Genomic DNA, 18,675 nt, shown 5'->3' on the forward strand with positions numbered 1-18,675 from the left:
AATGGATGCTCAAGATGGAAAATGGAACCAACAAAGGAGGAAGTATGTATTGCTGTTTGATAGTATAATTGAATGAAAAATTAACCGCATTTTTAATTCAAATGTATAGTTTTGGCAGATGACATGGTGAGCCTTTTAGTATATCTTGCAATAAAACTACTATACTCATGCCAACTGAATTACTCAAACATCACAACGGTTTTAGGGTCTTGGAAAAACAATTCAAAGTATTTCATTGATTTTATCCAATTCTCCATCCCCAGAAGATCATCGACCCACACTGATCGTCGCACCCGTTTCGCTTCTTCTCCAGGTATGCTGCTTTACACCGCATTTCACTATAAGAATTGTTTATCTTTATTGAGATTTGAAAACAGTGGCAGCAGGAGCTAGCGGACAGAGTAAAAAAAGGCACTCTCAAGGTATATTTATATTATGGATCCAAACGAAACAAAGATATTCGATTTCTTGAAAAACTTGATGTGGTTATTACATCATTTCAAGTTCTTGGTTCAGAATGGCCTGCACCAACAAAAAAATCCAAGGTTAATTTTGACAGTCACGGAGATCTTGCTAGTGATGACGAGGTACATGAAGACAAGTGTTTGGACAAGAGTTTGTTTGGACCGCTTTTCAGATTTAAATTTCATAGGTAACTTTCAATGATTTTAGATAGGATACTTTGATACGCCTTATTCTAAATTACTTTGTTGTCATTTGAATGTATGGTTACTGATCGTTCTGCTTGAATGAGTAGAGTCATTTTGGATGAAGCGCATTTTATCAAAAACAAGCGTACTCGTGCTTCTATAGCTGCATGTGAACTTCAAAGCCGATATCGATGGTGTTTAACGGGAACTCCTGTTCAAAACAATATCAGCGAACTGTACAGCTTAATTAGATTTCTTCGTATTCAAGTGTGTAGTTGTGATGTTTGATTGATCATTCTCGACATAAGATACAGTTTCTGATTCATGTGTAACTTGTTAGCCGTACTGTAAATGGCCACAATTTCGCGAAAAGATCTTTGAACCTTTTAGTCGAGGTCAGCATTCAATAGCGATTCGCAGATTACATGCAGTAATGAAGGCCATTTGCTTACGCAGATCAAAATCGTTTGAGTTGGATGGTAAACCCATTATTCAACTTCCTGATCGGAAAATCATTATTGATTCTGTGGAATTCACTCAACCTGAACGTGAATTTTACGAGAGCTTGGAGAAAAAACAGCAACTGCGGTTTAATACATACTTGCGTGCTGGTACTGCCATGAAAAACTACACCAGTATTTTGTTATTGTTGTTGCGGCTACGTCAGGCATGGTGGGTACTAAATAGCCTGTGCTTTGCATGTATCGATAAACAAATTACTGTAGTTTTGAGCGCAAGTATTGCTGATATGCTAATTAGTGATTATATTTGTGAATGCAGTTGCCATCCATCGCTACTTAGTCATGACTTTGAAAAAATCGACGATGGTGCTACTGATGAGGAAAAGCAACAACGGATAGCAAATATCATTGACACACTTCAACCGAGTATTGTTGCTCGACTTAAAGATCAGACGTTTGACGAGTGTCCTATTTGTTGTGATGCATTGCAAACGCCGGTATTTTCTCCAAATTGCGGGCATCTGTTTTGCCAGGAGTGTGTTGTTGTTTACCTTAGCTCTGGAGAAGACGCATCAACTGTTCACAATTGTCCAACTTGTCGAGGCGTAATGACTATGGATACTTTGGTACTTTTAAGCTCATTTCGAGCCAAATTTTTGCCTGAACAGAATAGTGGGAAAATTGACAAAGTTGTGGATCGAAAAGGAAAAGGACCAGCATTAGAACAAACTGATAAAAATATTGAATCGGAGGAGCTAAATTTGCACAGATGGATTTCTAGCACTAAAGTTGAACGAGTCATATTTCATGTCAAAGCTATACGGATATCTCATCCTGGTGAAAAAACAATTGGTAAGTAATCTTTTATTTGATCGACTTTATAACCCTGTCTTGCCACTTTGTACTAAACAGCCCAATAGTATTTTCACAGTTTACCAAAATGTTGGATCTGATCGAAACCCCGCTCGGCCAAAACAACATCAAGTTTACTCGAGTAAGTACAATGATTTAGGTTTTATGTTGATTTTGTTTTCAAATGGATCTGCAGTATTTACTGATGCACTAACTGGGATTTGTTAGTATGATGGATCCATGCATGCCAAACAGCGTGATGACTCGATCAGAAGATTTCGCGACGATCCCGATATTCTTGTGATTCTTGTCAGTCTAAAATGTGGATCGCTTGGACTCAATCTTACATGCGCCAATCGAGTTATTCTAACTGATCTATGGTGGAATCCAGCTGTAGAGAATCAGGCTATTGATCGAGCACATCGATTTGGCCAGACCAAGTAGGTTATGCATGTTTTATATTACTTGAAGTAATGACTTATACTCGTTTACATTGGTATTACAGAGATGTCATTGTTCATCGCATCATGATCAAAAACTCAGTAGAGGATAGGATTTTGGAACTTCAACAGAGAAAACAGGATATAGCCAATCAAGCTTTGGGGGAGGGTGAAACAGGTGAAATTGGAAATATGCGATTAGGACTTGGCGATCTCATGCATCTTTTTGGAGTGGATGGTTGAGCTTAGAATAAACCTATCTAGTGTTTATATTTTTGAAAGAGAAACACTATGTTTTGCATAAGTGTGGTTGAAGTGGCTTTAGTTCTGTAAGATGCGGTTGATAGTCGAGTGCCACATCGACTGCTTATTTCTATGCACACAAGGCGTCGTGCACCACATTCAGTGGGTTAATCGTAGATGACTGCCATCAGTTTGTATATAAAGAGTCGGTTGATTCCGTGTGTTTCTGCAACAATCTAGCCTACTGTATTCATTATTCTGTATTTTTTTAAATAGTAACCAAATATGAAATTCTCCATCACCTCATGCCTCGCTATGCTCATCATCACTGCCTCTGCAGCTGTCATTCCCTCAACCGACGACTCTAATATGTCAAGTCTTTTTGAAGCCATAACTGTTGAAAAACGATTTGACGGATCCGAATCAACCGAAGCCCATAGCAATGTACTTGATGACTTGACACAAAAGCTTCAAGAAATGTCCTAGTCTGACCCTCTTGACTCAATAAAAAGACATTCTATACTTGCAACTTTTTAAAGACTGTTTTAAAATGAATTTTAAACTATTTTCGGTTACTTTACGGCTGATGATAGCTTAATATAAGCTTGATTGGTGCTCAATAGCATATGCTGAATTACTCGACTATTCATACTTTAACAACACATTGATGAATAATTTGGCAGGGCCAATGGTGTGGGCAGCATTGATCCAGTGTACTCCATTCTGTTGGCTTGCAAGGTATACCTAATTTATTACAATAAGCATCATGTATGGCCGAATGGATCTATACAACTAGTCCTCCAACTCGGGCATAGGTCCAATCTCTGAGATAACCTGCTGATATTTATCTGCATGCGCATCTGCAACTGTTCGCTTGAGCGCACTGTTGAAATCAGTACAGATATAAATTAAAACTGTTCAGTAATACAGGTTGAATGGACCGACATGTAAACTCACCGAACTCGCTGGAATACCTGTTCTAGATCCGATTGAGTGATGGAAAGCAATTTGGCATAATCCTGAACAATAGCAGAGTTTTCTGAGAAGCGGGCAGCAGAGAATATGTTGAATACTTGAAGTGTACGAGTAGTTGATTGCAGTCGATTGCGACTATTGTTGAATATAAATCGAAAGTCGTATGAGCAAGACTAAATCGATAAAAAGACTATGTAAACCCAAAAACAACCCATACATTTCCTGCTGTTTCAAAAGAATATGTTCAAGAGTGTGAGTATCTGATAAAGAGCCAATACCAGATAGAAGCGATCCTTGCAATCCACCGTCTGCTGGCGGAGTCTCTGTTTGCATTCCATTAGCAAGATCGAGAAATTCCACATTTTGATCCGTCTTATCCTCAGGCCATAGAACAGTTTTAACTTTTATTTTTTGAAATGGCAACTGTTTGATAAAAAGGATCGTCATGGCAGCTGCTGTCTCGATCCAAAACCACTTGCATGCTCTGGTTTAGATCCACGCACAAAGCATAGTCGCCAAGGCATTGCAAAAGTTGTATAAGTTTACAAATACATTTATTTAAATTTGTTCAATAAGCCTGTCAATGGCAGTCGAGTGCATCACATATCTTCGGTCGACCATTTGTAAGCAGCTTCGCCTATAATAGAGCGAGAGTGCTTTTGTTGAAAATATTTTACCTCGAAACCATTAGATCGATCCACTCCATCCCAGCGGTATCCTGGTGCAATTCCATATCGATTGGGTGCTGGAGTCGGACCTTTGTATACCTTTTTTCGTCGTCGCTTTAGTTTCCCAGATTTATCAAATGTACCATCAGCATCCTTACGAACCATAGATGCCATAGGATCTCCCCACCTATCTCTAGCCATTTGCTGATCATTCAACTGTTTGTCATCCACATAAACAGCTAAAGGTGCATTTTGTTCTTCAAGCATGCGTTTGGCTAGCTCGGCTTGCTCCTCTTGCTGAACAAGACCCTTTCCCCATTGCATGCGTGCTTCCTCTTCAGCCTCCTTGCGACGTCGTTCGGCAAGCATTTTTGCTTTCTGTGCTGCAGGATCTACCTTTTTACCCAACTTGTCTCTGTATATAGTGGCTGCAGTACGGCCTAGATCTTTTTCAGAAAGCTCAGACAAATAAGCTTGTCGTTTCCTGTCCTCCTGCTCGTAGTGCTGTCGAATAGCATCTCCTGTTTGTAGTCCAGCGCGTGTCCCATCTGACATGGTTTTTGTAGCATCTGTCTTTGAATCTGGTCGAGACCTTGAAGCTGGAGGTGATGACGACGGAGAAGCACGACGACTACGACGTGTAATGGCTTTATCTTCGTTGTCTGATCCAGAAGAGGGTGGTGGAGATGGTCGTCGCTGTTTCTGACTATTGGATACTCTGTCTTTAGAATCTGTTGATCTACCGCTACGACGAGATTGCGGTGAAGATGTGTGTTTTTGTAAGAGATCTGGATCCACTTTGACTTCTTGAACAGTCACCCATCCACTGGATTCAGGAGTCTTGAAACGAGCACTAAGGTCATTGACTTCCGCTACCATGGGCTCATCATCATTTTCAAATCCAGATGCATTGTCAAACGTACTAGAATATCGAGACTTTTTACGGGCTTGTGTTTTAGATACTGGAGTTTCCCATTCCGGATCTTCATCAATAACAACCGTAGAAGAATGCAGTGGTTGGCCTGCAAGTAGCTTGGAAGATTTTTTGGACTTTTTTTTGATATTGGTATAACCTGGTTTATTAATAGCTTGGAGTTTGGAAGAGGAAGGAGCATCCATATAGTGCTTTTCCAGATATGCTTTGAGAGAGTCACTCATGCTTTTCTACGGCAAATGTGAATGTATGAGATGTATTATAAATGGTTGAGCATTTTTGATATTCAGCAGCCATTGGGTAAACCAATATTCACGTGACTATTATTGGATAAAATCAAAATCACATGACCAAACGATTTGAAATGGTCGCAATGTGGCAAAAAGATGGCTTCAATGGTAGCTGCACAAGTGTAGAATCAAATAGAGTTGACCATTACAATCAAGCTGGCTGGTGTAAAAATAAACTACCGTACCCTCTGCAGAATATGCTTGCTTTTTTACAATGATTTTCAAGTGAATACTTTCCAACGAGATGATGGAGCGATAGTATGTTTCAATACAAATATGCATGGACTACACAAACACACATTGGCTCATATCAGTACACAACGCAAATTTGGCTACAACCAGAACGCGATACAGAATTGAACCCAACACGTCTATTGGCTCACAGTGTGTATGTATAAGCAGGTCGAAGCCATCAAGTGTATTGAACAGACAGCCAGTACACAGCTATTTTTAACCATACATCGAGTATTGTCTATAAATAGTAGTGTAGTTTACTTGCCCCAGTTTACTGCCAATAACATACATTTAGACAACTAGAATGCAGCTCGCTGGTGCACTCATTGTAGCAGCATCAATCATCGTAGCAGTACATACCGCTGTGATTCCAATTTCAAGAAATGCAGATTTACAGAAACGATCACCGGATATGAAAGGAAAGCCTTTGATTAGCAGTCCAGATTTACAGAAGCGATCATCGGATATGACAGCAGAATCTCTGACTGACAATCCAGATTTACAGAAGCGATCGCCGGATATGACAGCGGAATCTCTGACTGACAGTCCAGATTTACAGAAGCGATCACCGGATATGAAAGGAAAGCCTTTGATTAGCAGTCCAGATTTACAGAAGCGATCACCGGATATGACAGCAGAATCTCTGACTGACAGTCCAGATTTACAGAAGCGATCACCGGATATGACAGCGGAATCTCTGACTGACAGTCCAGATTTACAAAAGCGATCACCGGATATGGAAGCAGAGCCTTTGATTGGCAATTCAATCTTACGACGACGATCGGTTGAATCCAAATTTGATGTACCACATCTTGAACGTCGATCTGACTATCATCCATTGTTTAATTGGAGACCACCTAGAGCCTGGCCCGTGTTTAACCCATTTTTTGGTGGTAGATTTGGCTTCGGTGGATTTGGTGGTCGTGGTTATTAAATTCCAGATACGAAATAACTGGACAGTTAAAATAAACTAATAAATTATTGCAGTTGCATTCACGCAGAATAAAGCGTTAAATAAGAGTTGAAGCGATAAACAGTCTCATGAACATTACTAAAGAATTAAGTTTACTTGTCAATTTGCAATAGGAAAACTGACTATTCAACTATTATCTATTCAAAGCAAAATGGACTTGACAATACATTGGCTCAAATTGTTGAAGTTGAGAATTTGTCTTTACTGCTGAAGATTCACAACTCTTCAAGTTATCATCTCAAGATTTGATTCTTGTATTGACCAAATTACTGTCTGTCGCTATATACTGCCCTTGGCTGCTCTTTCAGTATACACATTGAATCAACGGTTGTAGCAGTTGTTAAACCAATACATCAGCACAGTATTTCCTTTCAAGATGTCATACACCTGCAGCGATAATGGCAATGAAAGTATCGATAACAACAGTAGTGACGACGACAGAAATATCAAAATCACTCATGACTTTAATACCAGCAAGATCTCCTTGATCATCACTGCAGTAACACTGTTGCTCCTATCTGGATTTACCCTGCGATATGCCCTTTCATTATATGATGCCTCGCTTGCTGGACTGCATGCTGGTGCTGCACGATCTTCTGCTACTCATCCTGGTTCTAATATGTCTTTGGTCGACTCCATACCACATAGATCCGTCGGGCCTTTTGATACCTTCTCAAACGGAACCGAAAACATGTTCCATTTTGTTCAGGTCAGTTGATTTGAACTCTAGTAAATCTATATAGCCAGTGATGAATGCTTAATTTAACGAGTCAATTAGAATATGCTCATCTATAACTCACTGGTGCATTTTACTAATGTGTGAATCCAGGTGTCTGATCTACACGTATCTCGATTTCGTAGTCAGGGCGGTATTGCTCATCTGGACCATTTCCTCAATTATGAAATGAATCTCATTGCCCCAGATCTCGTTCTTGCCACAGGTGATCTGACAGACGCCAAATCACATAGCACGCTCACGTCTCTTCAGCATCGGGAAGAATGGGTTGCTTACCATACTGCCTTGCAATCGTCAGGTGTTTTGCGTCGTCAACAAGGACGATTTTGGTGGGATCAGCGAGGAAACCATGATTGTTTCAATATTCCGTCGTTTGAGAGCTCTGAAAATATGTATCGTACCTTGTCTGCAGTCAAGAATGAAGGGTATGCCTTTCATTTGACAAAGGAGTTTGGAGTATATTCGTTTATTGCAATCGATGCTTGGTACGTACGCTTGCTTGCCCATTAAAACTGAAATATTGGATTATTGATGCTTTATTTCAATTTTTACTTGGAAATAAATAGTCCGGATGTGGGAGCAACTAGACCCATCAATTTTTTTGGATACTTTGATACTAAAGATATGGATTTTTTAGCAGGCGAGATTCTTGCTGGAAAGCGGCTTGGTCACAATCATACGTTTGTAATGAGCCATTACCCAACATCAACAACTCTTTTTGGACACACGTCTGATGACATTTCATTTTGGTCTCTCTCTCAGCATGTTTCAATTTGGCTTTGTGGACACTTGCACAAACTTGCAGCAGGACTCGGCGAAATTATGTATGCATTTCAAGGCACTTTTCTTGAACTTGAGTTGGCGGATCTGAAAAGTCATGGTGTGTATCGCATCGTAGTTGTAGATCATGATATGATATCGTTTCGAGATTTGTCAATCTTCACTCCTTTATTACCCATGCCACATGATACTCCTTTAATTGCCGATGCCTATGTCAGTCTAAGACCTCCTATTGTACTGGTCACAAACCCCAAGGATGGCCGATTTATTCTTCCAGGTCACGAACCTGTAAGTTTAATCAAGCAGTCAAATCACATTCGTGCATTGGTATGGTCAGAACGAGCTATTGTATCAGTAGTTGCTCAGATTGATGGTAAACCCATTCTTGCAAACGGTACATATCATGGTGTTGGTAAAGTGTGGAAATCATTGCACGACGAAGATCCATTTTTGCCGCTTTGGACAATTCCCTGGACCCCCGAGTTGTTTGACGATGCCGAGACTCATAACCTTGTTGTCACTGCTGTGGATGACGCTGGCGTGGCTTCTAATCACTCTCTCGCGTTTCGTGTCGATGGGGAGCGCATTCCAGAAATGAGATCGGGCATCGGTGGACTGATTATTGGAATGCAGTTTGGAATTCTAGTACGTATCAAAGCATATATTTGGTAGTTTTGTTGGATCAAGTCAATGAGTTTACTGATATTTCAACTGGGTTCAATCTACTTTAGTTCAAAGATTTGTTCATCATTAGCTACATTCTAGTTTTTATTGGATTTTTACTTTTTCCTAAACTATTCGTTCTTACTACAAAGTACCTGGGAACGTATGAAACATGGCGCAGAACCACCTCAGACAAGCTTGTTTCCAGAAACAAGGCAGCTCAGCTGTATCTCTCCATGAGCCGCTTTGCTACTCCGACTGAACGATTGGACCATATGCTCAATGACTTTATCTTTACAATTCGTGCAACATTTTTTCGATTTTGCGAACTAGCAACATTTCCAGATCTTTTTTACCCATTGTACTTGTTTAATCTGTATCTGCTGATTGGGCCGTGGTTTGTTGGAGCGTTTGTGCCAAGTGCCTCTGTATCTTCTGGCCGTAGGTATGGCTGGATGATGATTTATGGTATTTGGTTTGATGACGGAACATGGACACCACTGCTTGATAACTGGCTATTTGGTAAGGGACATTGAAATATGAGCATTTGACAAGCAGTATACTGTTATTGATGTTTTTGCTAAATGATGGATGCAATATTTTAGCATTTTATGGGATTGTTTATGCGGTACTTCCACTTGAATTTTACCTATCGTTTTGCTGCACATCACCCGCTTTGCTGTACACACCAGGAAATCCAAGACATTTTCGTCCAATTCATAGAAGATGGTACGTACATTTGATGGTCGTTCTCACTCTCTTGTACCATATCATAGATGCCCTATCCATGGCAATTTTCTACGGAGCCATTAGCGCGATTGTCAGTCCTGCAAAAACGTGGTTGACACTATGGGCCATGGTGATTCTATGGCTATGGCGAGCCGGACCTACAGGGGATGCTGCACTGGGCTACATAAACTTGGATAATGATACATTTATTGGAATGCAATCAAAGGGTGCCGAAGCGGTTGTTGGGGGTCAAGTTGATCCTGATGACTACACGATTGGTGGTAGACAGTTGCGTATACGCAAAAATAAGCCATTGTGATCATCCAACTACTTTTGGACTTAATATATAATTTGCAAGTAATGGAATCTTGCTTTGTGCTGCCAAGTTGATAGCTGTAGAATATCTATTCAACAACTCCTGTTGATCTTGTTTACCATCAAGTCTAATGAATCTATTGGATATGGAAATAGATGGTATACTATACATGCAAAACACCCCAAAAAGTAACAATAGAACCATGAAATGAGATTTAAAGCTACATTGTAATATTTCAAACACTGTTTTAATGAAATGGCCAATATGAGGCAGTGATTTCTGGTTGAGGCAAAACGTGGTCCACTGAAGCCAATGGAAGTTTAGAAGGCATTGGATCTGCATCATCACCACTCATATATCGCGAATCTACTCTACAAGGGATAATGAGTTGTCCTGCTGTGGTAAAATTGGATGTGGTATGCTTGGTATGAGGATAGTCTAAGGTTGAGGATATTTGAGATGATGTGCTTATGGATTTTTCAATAGAGGCAGAATCAAGGTGGAATGCATGAGGTGAAGAGATTGTCTGATAGAATGACAAAACTTTGTTGGATGTATACGTTAATTGCGGATGATGGGTAATATCTGGTGTATGTTGTGGAACATCAGATGGGGGATCAAGGATTTGGTTTGTTGATTGATGGTGTCGGGTTAAAGGCTTGGAGAAGGTTGGTTTGGACAGCGTGGAAAATACGGCCGGAACGTGTTCTACACGAGAAGTTGCATCGGATAACGGTTTCGTGGCGTTTAGCACGGGTTGGCTGACAACTGTTGATGGTGGTGAAGAAAAAACATGACAGCCATATTCCATATTTGCATTGAGAAGCCTGCCGTCAGAATTAGTGGATGTGCTGGTTTGGTGCACATTTTCAGTATGGTGATTCAAGTGATCGCTATCAGCCAAAAAAACTCGAGCATTTGGATGAGTGCTGGCCATATCTTGGTCATTATAGTCGTCACAGTTGGCAGTAGTTTGCTCAACCACGCCATTTTTATCGACATTGCCGCTGTTGAATGCATTGTGAACAGCCATGTCTTTATAGGCATTCGCTTTATTGCTGTTGCGGCAATCATTGCGATTGTAAGTCTGGTTGCGGATATGAGTGTTGCGGAAACACTCAACAGTGTCTAGCGTATACAAAGTATCGGCACTGCTGATATCACTGCTAGTATTGGAATAAATTGCATCTGAGAACGAAGATGGTGAACGGTTGATAATTTGAATGGGATCGGCCATGGAGTTGTTGGATTCTAGATGGGTACTGGCTTGATTACAGTCATTTAAAAAAGTCCTATCAGCACTGACACTACGAGTTCTACTCATCCCAGTATGTATACCGCTTCTGTCGCATTCAGACGACGCGAGTATCCATGCCGAGTCTTGAGTACACAATGCAGCAGGTGATGGTTCCAAAGGCTCGAGATCTGCCATAAGGTTTTCAAAGGCCGAATCAATCTGGACTAGTAGCTTTTTAAAGCTCTTGGTAGGTGGCATATGATACATTGGTGTAAACAGAAAAGAGCTAGTGTAACTGTATTGGATATATTTTGGAATGGGTGATTTGAAGTTGGTAAAGGTTTAAACGCCTCAAATACTCGAGACACGAAAAAATTACTATTTTGGTCAATCGTTTTGGCTTCAAGGCAAAAGCCACAAGACTTGATTTGCACATAATGTATTGGCAAGACTAGATCTTTATTTTATTCAAGAGTTCCAAGGTAGATCTACCAGGGGTTTCTATTGGATGTTTACTGGACTGACCCTCAGTCTTGCAATGCTGGGGATAAACGTTGTTCCGGTTGGTTCCTGATCTATGGTTTCAACACTTTTAAAACTCGATATCCATTGTGATTGTTATATTTTTAATTGCCAAACAGGTGTCCACCAACAATATCGTGCTATGGTCACACTTGAAACATTCATCCCTAGATATTGATTGACAAAAGCTGCAATCACCACCCAATTAAACAGTTGGAAAACCTCAAAATTAAATAATTGTTTCCCAATAAGCTATATTTCCAATACTGTTTTGACAAACTCGTCAAACTCCAACATACTGATTTTATAATTTTTTATTTTCAAGTTGATAGTAGCTGGCAAATCCTTGCCCATCAAGTTCAAATGGCTTCAATAAGCCACAACTGATTGTCGCCTCCGTTTTCATCCCACATTACTACATTTGCACCATCGCCAATGTTCCAACCAGCAACATCCATTACCTTGTTATGCATCGCAGAGGCAATGATAAACGCATCACGACCAGCAACAGCTTTTATCCGCCATTGCTGGTTAGACTGTCCATTGCGTCCATAAACCGATATAATAGCACCGTTATCTCTGCAGCAACCATGAATGTCTACCAATTTTCCAGATCCGCAGTGCATGATGGAGAATACTGGAGATGTGTCGGTAGACATGCCAGATTCGACAAAACGCCAGTGTTGGTCTGGTGTTTGACGATATTGACTTTGAACAAGTGTTGGTTGCCCAGATGGATTGGTACTGCTTGTTAGACAATGCTTGGAAAACACATTCACAATCTTGTAGACACCCTGTGTGAAGACATGCCTTTGAATGTGTTGTGTGCTTATAGACATGTATACAGAGTGATTGACTACTGCATGGGCTGTCTCGGATGCCATCATAACACCTGGTAGCACCATTGTTGTTATGGACTCGGGTGTCAGGTGTACAGGTATATCAGGCAATGGAGCGGTAGGTGACACAATGGAGTTCACTAGTGATGGCGATACACCAACATTTTTGAGATCTTCAGTAGCAGATGTTCTGAATAGGGAGATGGTTGGTGGTGTAGAACTATTCCAAACCGGCAAGTATTCTACTATGCCATGCATGGAATAGTTGATTGCTACAGATACATCACGACTAGTCTTGTTTATCAGCACAACCACCAATGAGCCAGAGATTGGATCGAATCCAGATCCACTCATGTTGAGCGGAGTTCCCCAGTTGTCGCTTGAATTGGGAGTATAAGCGACAGTGACAAATACACCATCAGCCAGTTTGCCACAAGTCTCTTGGTTGCTCTCTTTCACTGCCAGCAAAATACTGCCTGGACGAATGAAATGAGTAAACTGTGCCATGGCCCAATATTTCTTGGTGCGATCCCAGATCCTGTGGTGAGAGTTGGACTGCTCCAACGAATACTGGCCAGTTGGAGACATATCGGCATGAATAACACCCCAATTGCCTGCACAATTCTTAGCATTGGCTTCATCCTCTACAGCCTGCCAATATACCCAGCATTCAGGCTGAAGAGTTCCTAGATCCAATGCAATGCTTTCGGCAAGCTGCAATGGTGTATTCATGGACTGGTGATCGTGTTTGCCATCTGTTCCTCCATAGCACATTTCTGACATCCATAATGGCTTTTGAGATAGTATAGCCAGTCGATGCAAGACTACTCTGTCAATGGCACTGTATGTATGTGAGTTGATTTGCCCGATATACGACTTAGACTCGTCGTCCAGTGCAACCCATGTGTCAATCTGCACGGCAGTTGCGGTTTCATCACATCCACTGATCTATACATTCAAAATTCAAACAGTGGTAATGTCAGATGGTCAACACAACATTCAAAGCTGCAGATGATGAATTTTAGACTCGTTTATACCTTGGCATGAAGCCCATGTTTTTGGAGTGCAGCATATGTGGCTTTGATCATTTTCATTTGCATATTCACATCGTAATTGCAGCCCTCTTGGTTATTTCCAGCCTGCCAGTTGCATGCGTCTGGATGAGGTTCATTCATTGGGCTGAGTGTCTGGAATTCAATACCCAGCAGCTGCTTGATGGCAACCATGACGCGCACCAGATACATGGCAAACTGATCCACATATTCCTCCTTGAGATTGTTTTTTGGACTGCATCTGCTCGAGCTACTCTCTGTCTTCACACATGCCTTATCCCATCCGGCAGTACATCCAGAATGAGTCATCCACCAAGGGGGAGAGTTGGAAAAGGCTTCAAAGATGTTAGCTCCGCGCAATTTAGCGGCATGTAGAAACCACAATTGTCTGGCATCTGCTTGTGTATCCAAACCCTCCATCAGACCTTGATTGGATCCTGACTGGACCAAACGAGTACAACTGCCATCATCATGTGGCAGCCATCCCGGCACATCCCCGCCATGACGGAAGTGATGAGGTTGAGCTCCTTGGCGTTTATGGCAGGCAGGATCATCCCCACCACCGATATTGTACCTTACAACATTCAAACCCAAACCTCTTGGCGGCGGACTGAATAAAGCATCTGCAATATCGTCTCTGATGGTGATGGATGGGTCACCGAGAGCATTAGCCCACCAGCACAGAGAAGTGCCCCAGCCTTTGAATTTCACTGGCGGTGTATTAGTGAGGCACACTGTAGCATTTAGAGTGAATGATGAGTCTGGGATTGGAAATATCATATTCAAGTAGTTCATAGATACAAAGCTTGAAAGATCAAATGTCCGATCCGTCCAGGTAGTCGAGCATGGTTTATACCAGAGCTTTGACGTGAAATCACGCTTTATTTTGTTAGCCTGCTTAGCCTGTCGAGTTTGATTGTATCATCTGCTAATGGTCAATCTCATCAATGTAGATCGTCCAAATCTCGACAAGTTGCACTCGACAGGCGCCATTTAAAGTCAAATTGGTCATATATTGAATTTGATTTGGAACTTCAAACATTTTAAAAAAATGATGATGCTTAGTTGAATAAACACCAAGCTCGAATATAATACTGAGTGACTCAGTGTGGTTAATCTATTCAGCGGAATTCCAGGCATGTTTCAATTTCAAAGCAACTCCACTTGACCATGCCACTTGAACTCAACTCGGTATACTGCATTTTGCCTGAAATATTACAAATACAATTTATTTGAAACACATCAATTGACTGGCAAATTAGGTATTGCTGCAAGTGCCACACAATAAATACGAATTTAGCAATCTTGGCGAATTTATTAGCATTTATCAAGCATCATTACCAATTGATGTTTCAATGATTGCCACCAGCAGGGGCACTGGTTTTACAGCAATCTAATGAAACCAAATGCTTTGACTTGTGCATAGTAATTACAGTTCATTACATCAGTCAGTCAGGTTCGAGTCTGTCGTTGCAATATAACATTGTGGTATAATACTAGCTGCCAAATGGGGAAAAACTAGTGTCAAACAAGTCAGAGTTGATATCAGACCTTGCACATTCAAGGTTTATAAATATATGCTTTAGTCGAATTAGATGGGATCTTGGAGATTAAACAATGCAGATCAAATACATGTTGGATTGACCTTTTTAAAAACGCATCTCAGCATCATTTGAAATTACACTATTGTCCATTTGTATTAGGCCATGTTTATTTATTTATCCATACCAAGCCATGTTTTACAACAATGTAATTGATTGTAGATCTCGGGCATTATGCTATGAAAACTAGTGGAACATAAGCGTGGGAACCTAATTTTTTGATGTGTAATTCAGTCTAATCAACCGATGCTGTTGTCAATAGAGATAAATGATGGGTATCCTGGCAGTAAAGTAAGCAGGCAATTTTAATTTGTATAGATGAGCTTTATTGTTTATGGCAAAGCAATCTAAAGGTTTGCTATGTTGTACTGAAAACAAACTGCTAGCTAGGCATATCGCGAGATAGTAAATGCCAGTTTCTAAAGAATACAGCGGATTGAAGGGACGATACTAGGAGCTTTGTACATAGCTGGGGCTAATGGTTTAAAGCACCAAGCAGCGATTCAAAGCCGTACATTTGATGGCTGCACACTAATATACAATACAGGGTGGAGAGCGGTTTGAAATGTCTGTTGAACCTTGTCGGTTTCGAATTTTCCCCATATATGAAACAGTTGTGGAGAATAGGTACCAAACATAATCAAGGTGGATCTCATTGGTTTGATGCGTGTCCTCTGGAATAGCTATCTGTCAAAGCATTATCCATTCAGTAGAGGGTGTTGTGGCGTTCAAGTTTTGCAGCTTAATGTTTTGATGTTCAATTCCATATCCACCCCAAGATATAATTCGCTTGTTTTAGATAATTGGCCGTTTTCAAGTAGCCGCGAAAGTCGAAGCAAGAGATTGGAGGAGCATTGTGCTATTGTTTAGGGTTGCTATTGATAGTTTAAGTTTGGCCTATCCAGTATCCAGTTGCTCTGTTTTGGGCATGTTAAAGATTAGAACAATGAATTGCAGCACGCTTACCACTTCTAAAGCACTGTTTGCCATTTGAATTTGAAGGGCTGCAATATCTTTAGTGCAATTGCGCGCCAAATTATGCTGGGAAATGGGTGGATTGGCTTTCCACCTTTCTTCCAATTAACAATACCAGCTCTACGTATACATCGTTTAGCCCATTGTACTACCCGCCTGGTATGCTTCCAAACCAATTTGAGTCCAAGTGTGGATACAATTTACATTTGAATTAATAGATAGCAGGTTGAAGCGTGTTGACCACTGAATTAAATGACAGAGGGGTGTGATTACGAGGTATCTATCTGGTCAAGATGGATTACGGAGGGTTGATAGAACGTAATTGTATCAGCTTTGCATTTCTACAGATTTCAAGTATTTGAAATTTGATATGCAATGAGCATCTTGGGATATATGCTCGAATTCCTACAGTAGGATGTTCAAATATTTTGTAGTTTGCTAATTCTTATTCATTTCCATCTCCATTTGCATCACTCAATGATAATACAAGCCGCACTAAAACATATCGAAAAGATTCGACTGTTTTAGGTGTTAAGCTCAAGTGCCACTGCTACCAAATTACACTAAAACGAAATGCACGGCTTTTCTAATATTCACCAAGCAATAAATGTAATCAAGGACGACAACATTGGGATTAATATCCACAACACAAATAATAATAATAGAATTTGTGTCACCAGTTGTGGCAACACAGAGTTTGAAACGACTCCCCTCGCTTATCCCACCACAGTGCCACCAATTCCTTTATCAATAGCCAATCTCGCTCCCACTCTTCGCGATCCATCTCAATCAGCTTTATTAAAGTTGTCTTTGCAGCCCATCATTTCTACTGATATGCTTGCTCATATGCCTACTTATCAGCACACTCCCCCCTCTACTTCTTTTATGCACCAGGCTCCTTTAGATCAGCATTCTGATGACTCGCAATCACAAATACAGTCAAACCCACATTTCAAGGCACATGACAAAAAAGAGTTGACTCGCGAGATCTCAACTATTCTAACGCCTGCTTTGTCTTCTGCCATGCTGGCTGACCAGTCAGATACTGCTACTGTAGTTTCCAATGGCTCTATGCGATCAAACGAGGGCGGCTCGAGTATGGGCAGCTACACTGGCGATCGTCGACGCATTCGTCGTAAAATCGAAGGTGCTGTTCTTGAAAAACTCACCGAGTACTTTTGGGTGAATGATCGTCCTTCGTGGGAGGAGCGCCGTATCATTAGCGAAAAGGTTGGCATGAGCAACAGAGATGTGCAGGTGTGTTGTATTTTGAAACCAATGGCCCCAAAATTTATTGCTTTTTGTGAACTAGTAATCCCAACACAATGGATAAATTGCATGCTTTTGCTGCGTATTTGTCAATTTCAATTGGCCCTGTACTACTCTCCCATACTTGATTAGTACAGAGGGTTACACCTGATTTACAGCTGTGTTGGATTCCAGATTGATACTAATCACTAAAATTCGATTCGATTAATATAGGTTTGGTTTCAGAATCGCAGAGCAAAGGAAAGACGGTTGATAGGCGAAGGCAGTACATCGGAATCACAAGGTGGAGAGTCTAGCCCTGCTCTATCCCAATCACGTAGGTCTCGTGCTATAAGCCTACGGAGTATTCCTGGTGATGCAGTTGCTGCAAACCGAAACCTAGATATCAATGGCGCGTTGCCAACCTACTCTCCGAGCCCTCTAGCTCACTCACTGCTTCCCCATTGCAATCAGACCCATTATCGCACACCGACACAAACCTACTCTCGCTTGCCATATCAATACAATACTCATAGAGATAGCGATGAGTGGTCATCTAGTAGCGAACAACGACGTAGCCGCGCAAGCAGTAATCCTTTACCTCCTAGTGATGTCCGTCGTATCCCGCTCCATTCATCTCCTACAGCTATTCTTCTGCCTGCCCCACTTCAGTTTCGGTTTGAACGTTCCGAATACTCGACGTATAGTTCCAACAATACTGCTTCTTCACCCAGTTCACCCATGTTAGTGCAGCCCATCATACCCACACATCAGACTCAGCAAAGATCGCCACTTGGCCAAGCTGACCATCATCCACTCGATCAAAGTGTTCGACAGCTTGTGCCGATCCCCTTTGTTGGCAGTGATGAATCTTTTACGTATGGAGGAAATGATACCAAACTTGCACCCATTCGCAAAACACCCTCCCACTCAAACACACTAAATGTGTCCACCATGCTCAACGAACACGACATGGATGTTTCGGATCTAAAACGGGATGCCGAAGATATCAGGGAAACTAACGAAGCTGCTCAACTGCTTTTATCTATTAAAAACTAATAATTACCTTTTTTTACTGTTAAATTGCTGTTCTATTTTTATAAAATAGTGTGGGGTTTAGAGCATTCCAATATTAGACTACATTGATACCGTTGCTTCCAATGAAGTGGATTGCATTTGACATGCTCAAGTAAAATACCTGACTCATCATTATACATCTTTGATTGGAAATAGCCAATAAGATGGACAACGATTAGA

At 41.0% G+C, this 18,675-nt stretch overlaps 9 protein-coding genes across 9 annotated transcripts; 5 read left to right on the forward strand and 4 right to left on the reverse strand.

Annotated features, from left to right (window-relative positions):
* Positions 1–5: 5 nt before the first annotated feature.
* BATDEDRAFT_91624 (uncharacterized protein) lies at positions 6–2,681 on the forward strand (the record flags this gene model as incomplete). Its single annotated transcript, XM_006681963.1, has 10 exons — positions 6–42; positions 110–126; positions 206–313; positions 378–652; positions 758–917; positions 991–1,322; positions 1,431–1,963; positions 2,032–2,105; positions 2,192–2,403; positions 2,469–2,681. The coding sequence occupies 10 exons, from the start codon at positions 6–8 to the stop codon at positions 2,644–2,646; spliced, it is 1,926 nt and encodes a 641-aa protein (XP_006682026.1). The 3' UTR covers positions 2,647–2,681.
* Positions 2,682–2,931: 250 nt separating this feature from the next.
* BATDEDRAFT_91799 (uncharacterized protein) lies at positions 2,932–3,132 on the forward strand (the record flags this gene model as incomplete). The annotated part of the gene is made up of 1 exon (XM_006681964.1): positions 2,932–3,132. One exon carries the CDS (start codon positions 2,932–2,934, stop codon positions 3,130–3,132), a length of 201 nt encoding a protein of 66 aa, XP_006682027.1.
* A 306-nt stretch (positions 3,133–3,438) lies between these two features.
* Positions 3,439–3,954, reverse strand: BATDEDRAFT_91796 (uncharacterized protein; the record flags this gene model as incomplete). Its single annotated transcript, XM_006682000.1, has 3 exons — positions 3,439–3,529; positions 3,604–3,756; positions 3,839–3,954. The coding sequence occupies 3 exons, from the start codon at positions 3,952–3,954 to the stop codon at positions 3,439–3,441; spliced, it is 360 nt and encodes a 119-aa protein (XP_006682063.1).
* A 266-nt stretch (positions 3,955–4,220) lies between these two features.
* On the reverse strand, positions 4,221–5,795 carry BATDEDRAFT_35984 (uncharacterized protein; the record flags this gene model as incomplete). The annotated part of the gene is made up of 2 exons (XM_006681913.1): positions 4,221–5,453; positions 5,694–5,795. 2 exons carry the CDS (start codon positions 5,793–5,795, stop codon positions 4,221–4,223), a joined length of 1,335 nt encoding a protein of 444 aa, XP_006681976.1.
* Positions 5,796–6,051: 256 nt separating this feature from the next.
* BATDEDRAFT_91800 (uncharacterized protein) lies at positions 6,052–6,681 on the forward strand (the record flags this gene model as incomplete). Its single annotated transcript, XM_006681965.1, has 1 exon — positions 6,052–6,681. The coding sequence occupies one exon, from the start codon at positions 6,052–6,054 to the stop codon at positions 6,679–6,681; it is 630 nt and encodes a 209-aa protein (XP_006682028.1).
* Positions 6,682–7,043: 362 nt separating this feature from the next.
* On the forward strand, positions 7,044–10,093 carry BATDEDRAFT_35985 (uncharacterized protein). Its single transcript, XM_006681914.1, has 5 exons — positions 7,044–7,429; positions 7,550–7,941; positions 8,023–8,881; positions 8,968–9,421; positions 9,505–10,093. The coding sequence occupies exons 1-5, from the start codon at positions 7,097–7,099 to the stop codon at positions 9,945–9,947; spliced, it is 2,481 nt and encodes an 826-aa protein (XP_006681977.1). The 5' UTR covers positions 7,044–7,096; the 3' UTR covers positions 9,948–10,093.
* Positions 10,094–10,191: 98 nt separating this feature from the next.
* Positions 10,192–11,448, reverse strand: BATDEDRAFT_27556 (uncharacterized protein; the record flags this gene model as incomplete). Its single annotated transcript, XM_006681839.1, has 1 exon — positions 10,192–11,448. One exon carries the CDS (start codon positions 11,446–11,448, stop codon positions 10,192–10,194), a length of 1,257 nt encoding a protein of 418 aa, XP_006681902.1.
* A 614-nt stretch (positions 11,449–12,062) lies between these two features.
* BATDEDRAFT_27557 (uncharacterized protein) lies at positions 12,063–14,389 on the reverse strand (the record flags this gene model as incomplete). The annotated part of the gene is made up of 2 exons (XM_006681840.1): positions 12,063–13,490; positions 13,580–14,389. The coding sequence occupies 2 exons, from the start codon at positions 14,387–14,389 to the stop codon at positions 12,063–12,065; spliced, it is 2,238 nt and encodes a 745-aa protein (XP_006681903.1).
* Positions 14,390–16,743: 2,354 nt separating this feature from the next.
* Positions 16,744–18,477, forward strand: BATDEDRAFT_27558 (uncharacterized protein; the record flags this gene model as incomplete). The annotated part of the gene is made up of 2 exons (XM_006681841.1): positions 16,744–17,427; positions 17,653–18,477. The coding sequence occupies 2 exons, from the start codon at positions 16,744–16,746 to the stop codon at positions 18,475–18,477; spliced, it is 1,509 nt and encodes a 502-aa protein (XP_006681904.1).
* Positions 18,478–18,675: the final 198 nt, after the last annotated feature.

This window comes from Batrachochytrium dendrobatidis, assembly GCF_000203795.2.
Source record: "Batrachochytrium dendrobatidis JAM81 unplaced genomic scaffold BATDEscaffold_14, whole genome shotgun sequence".
Classification (NCBI taxonomy): Eukaryota; Fungi; Chytridiomycota; class Chytridiomycetes; order Rhizophydiales; genus Batrachochytrium; species Batrachochytrium dendrobatidis.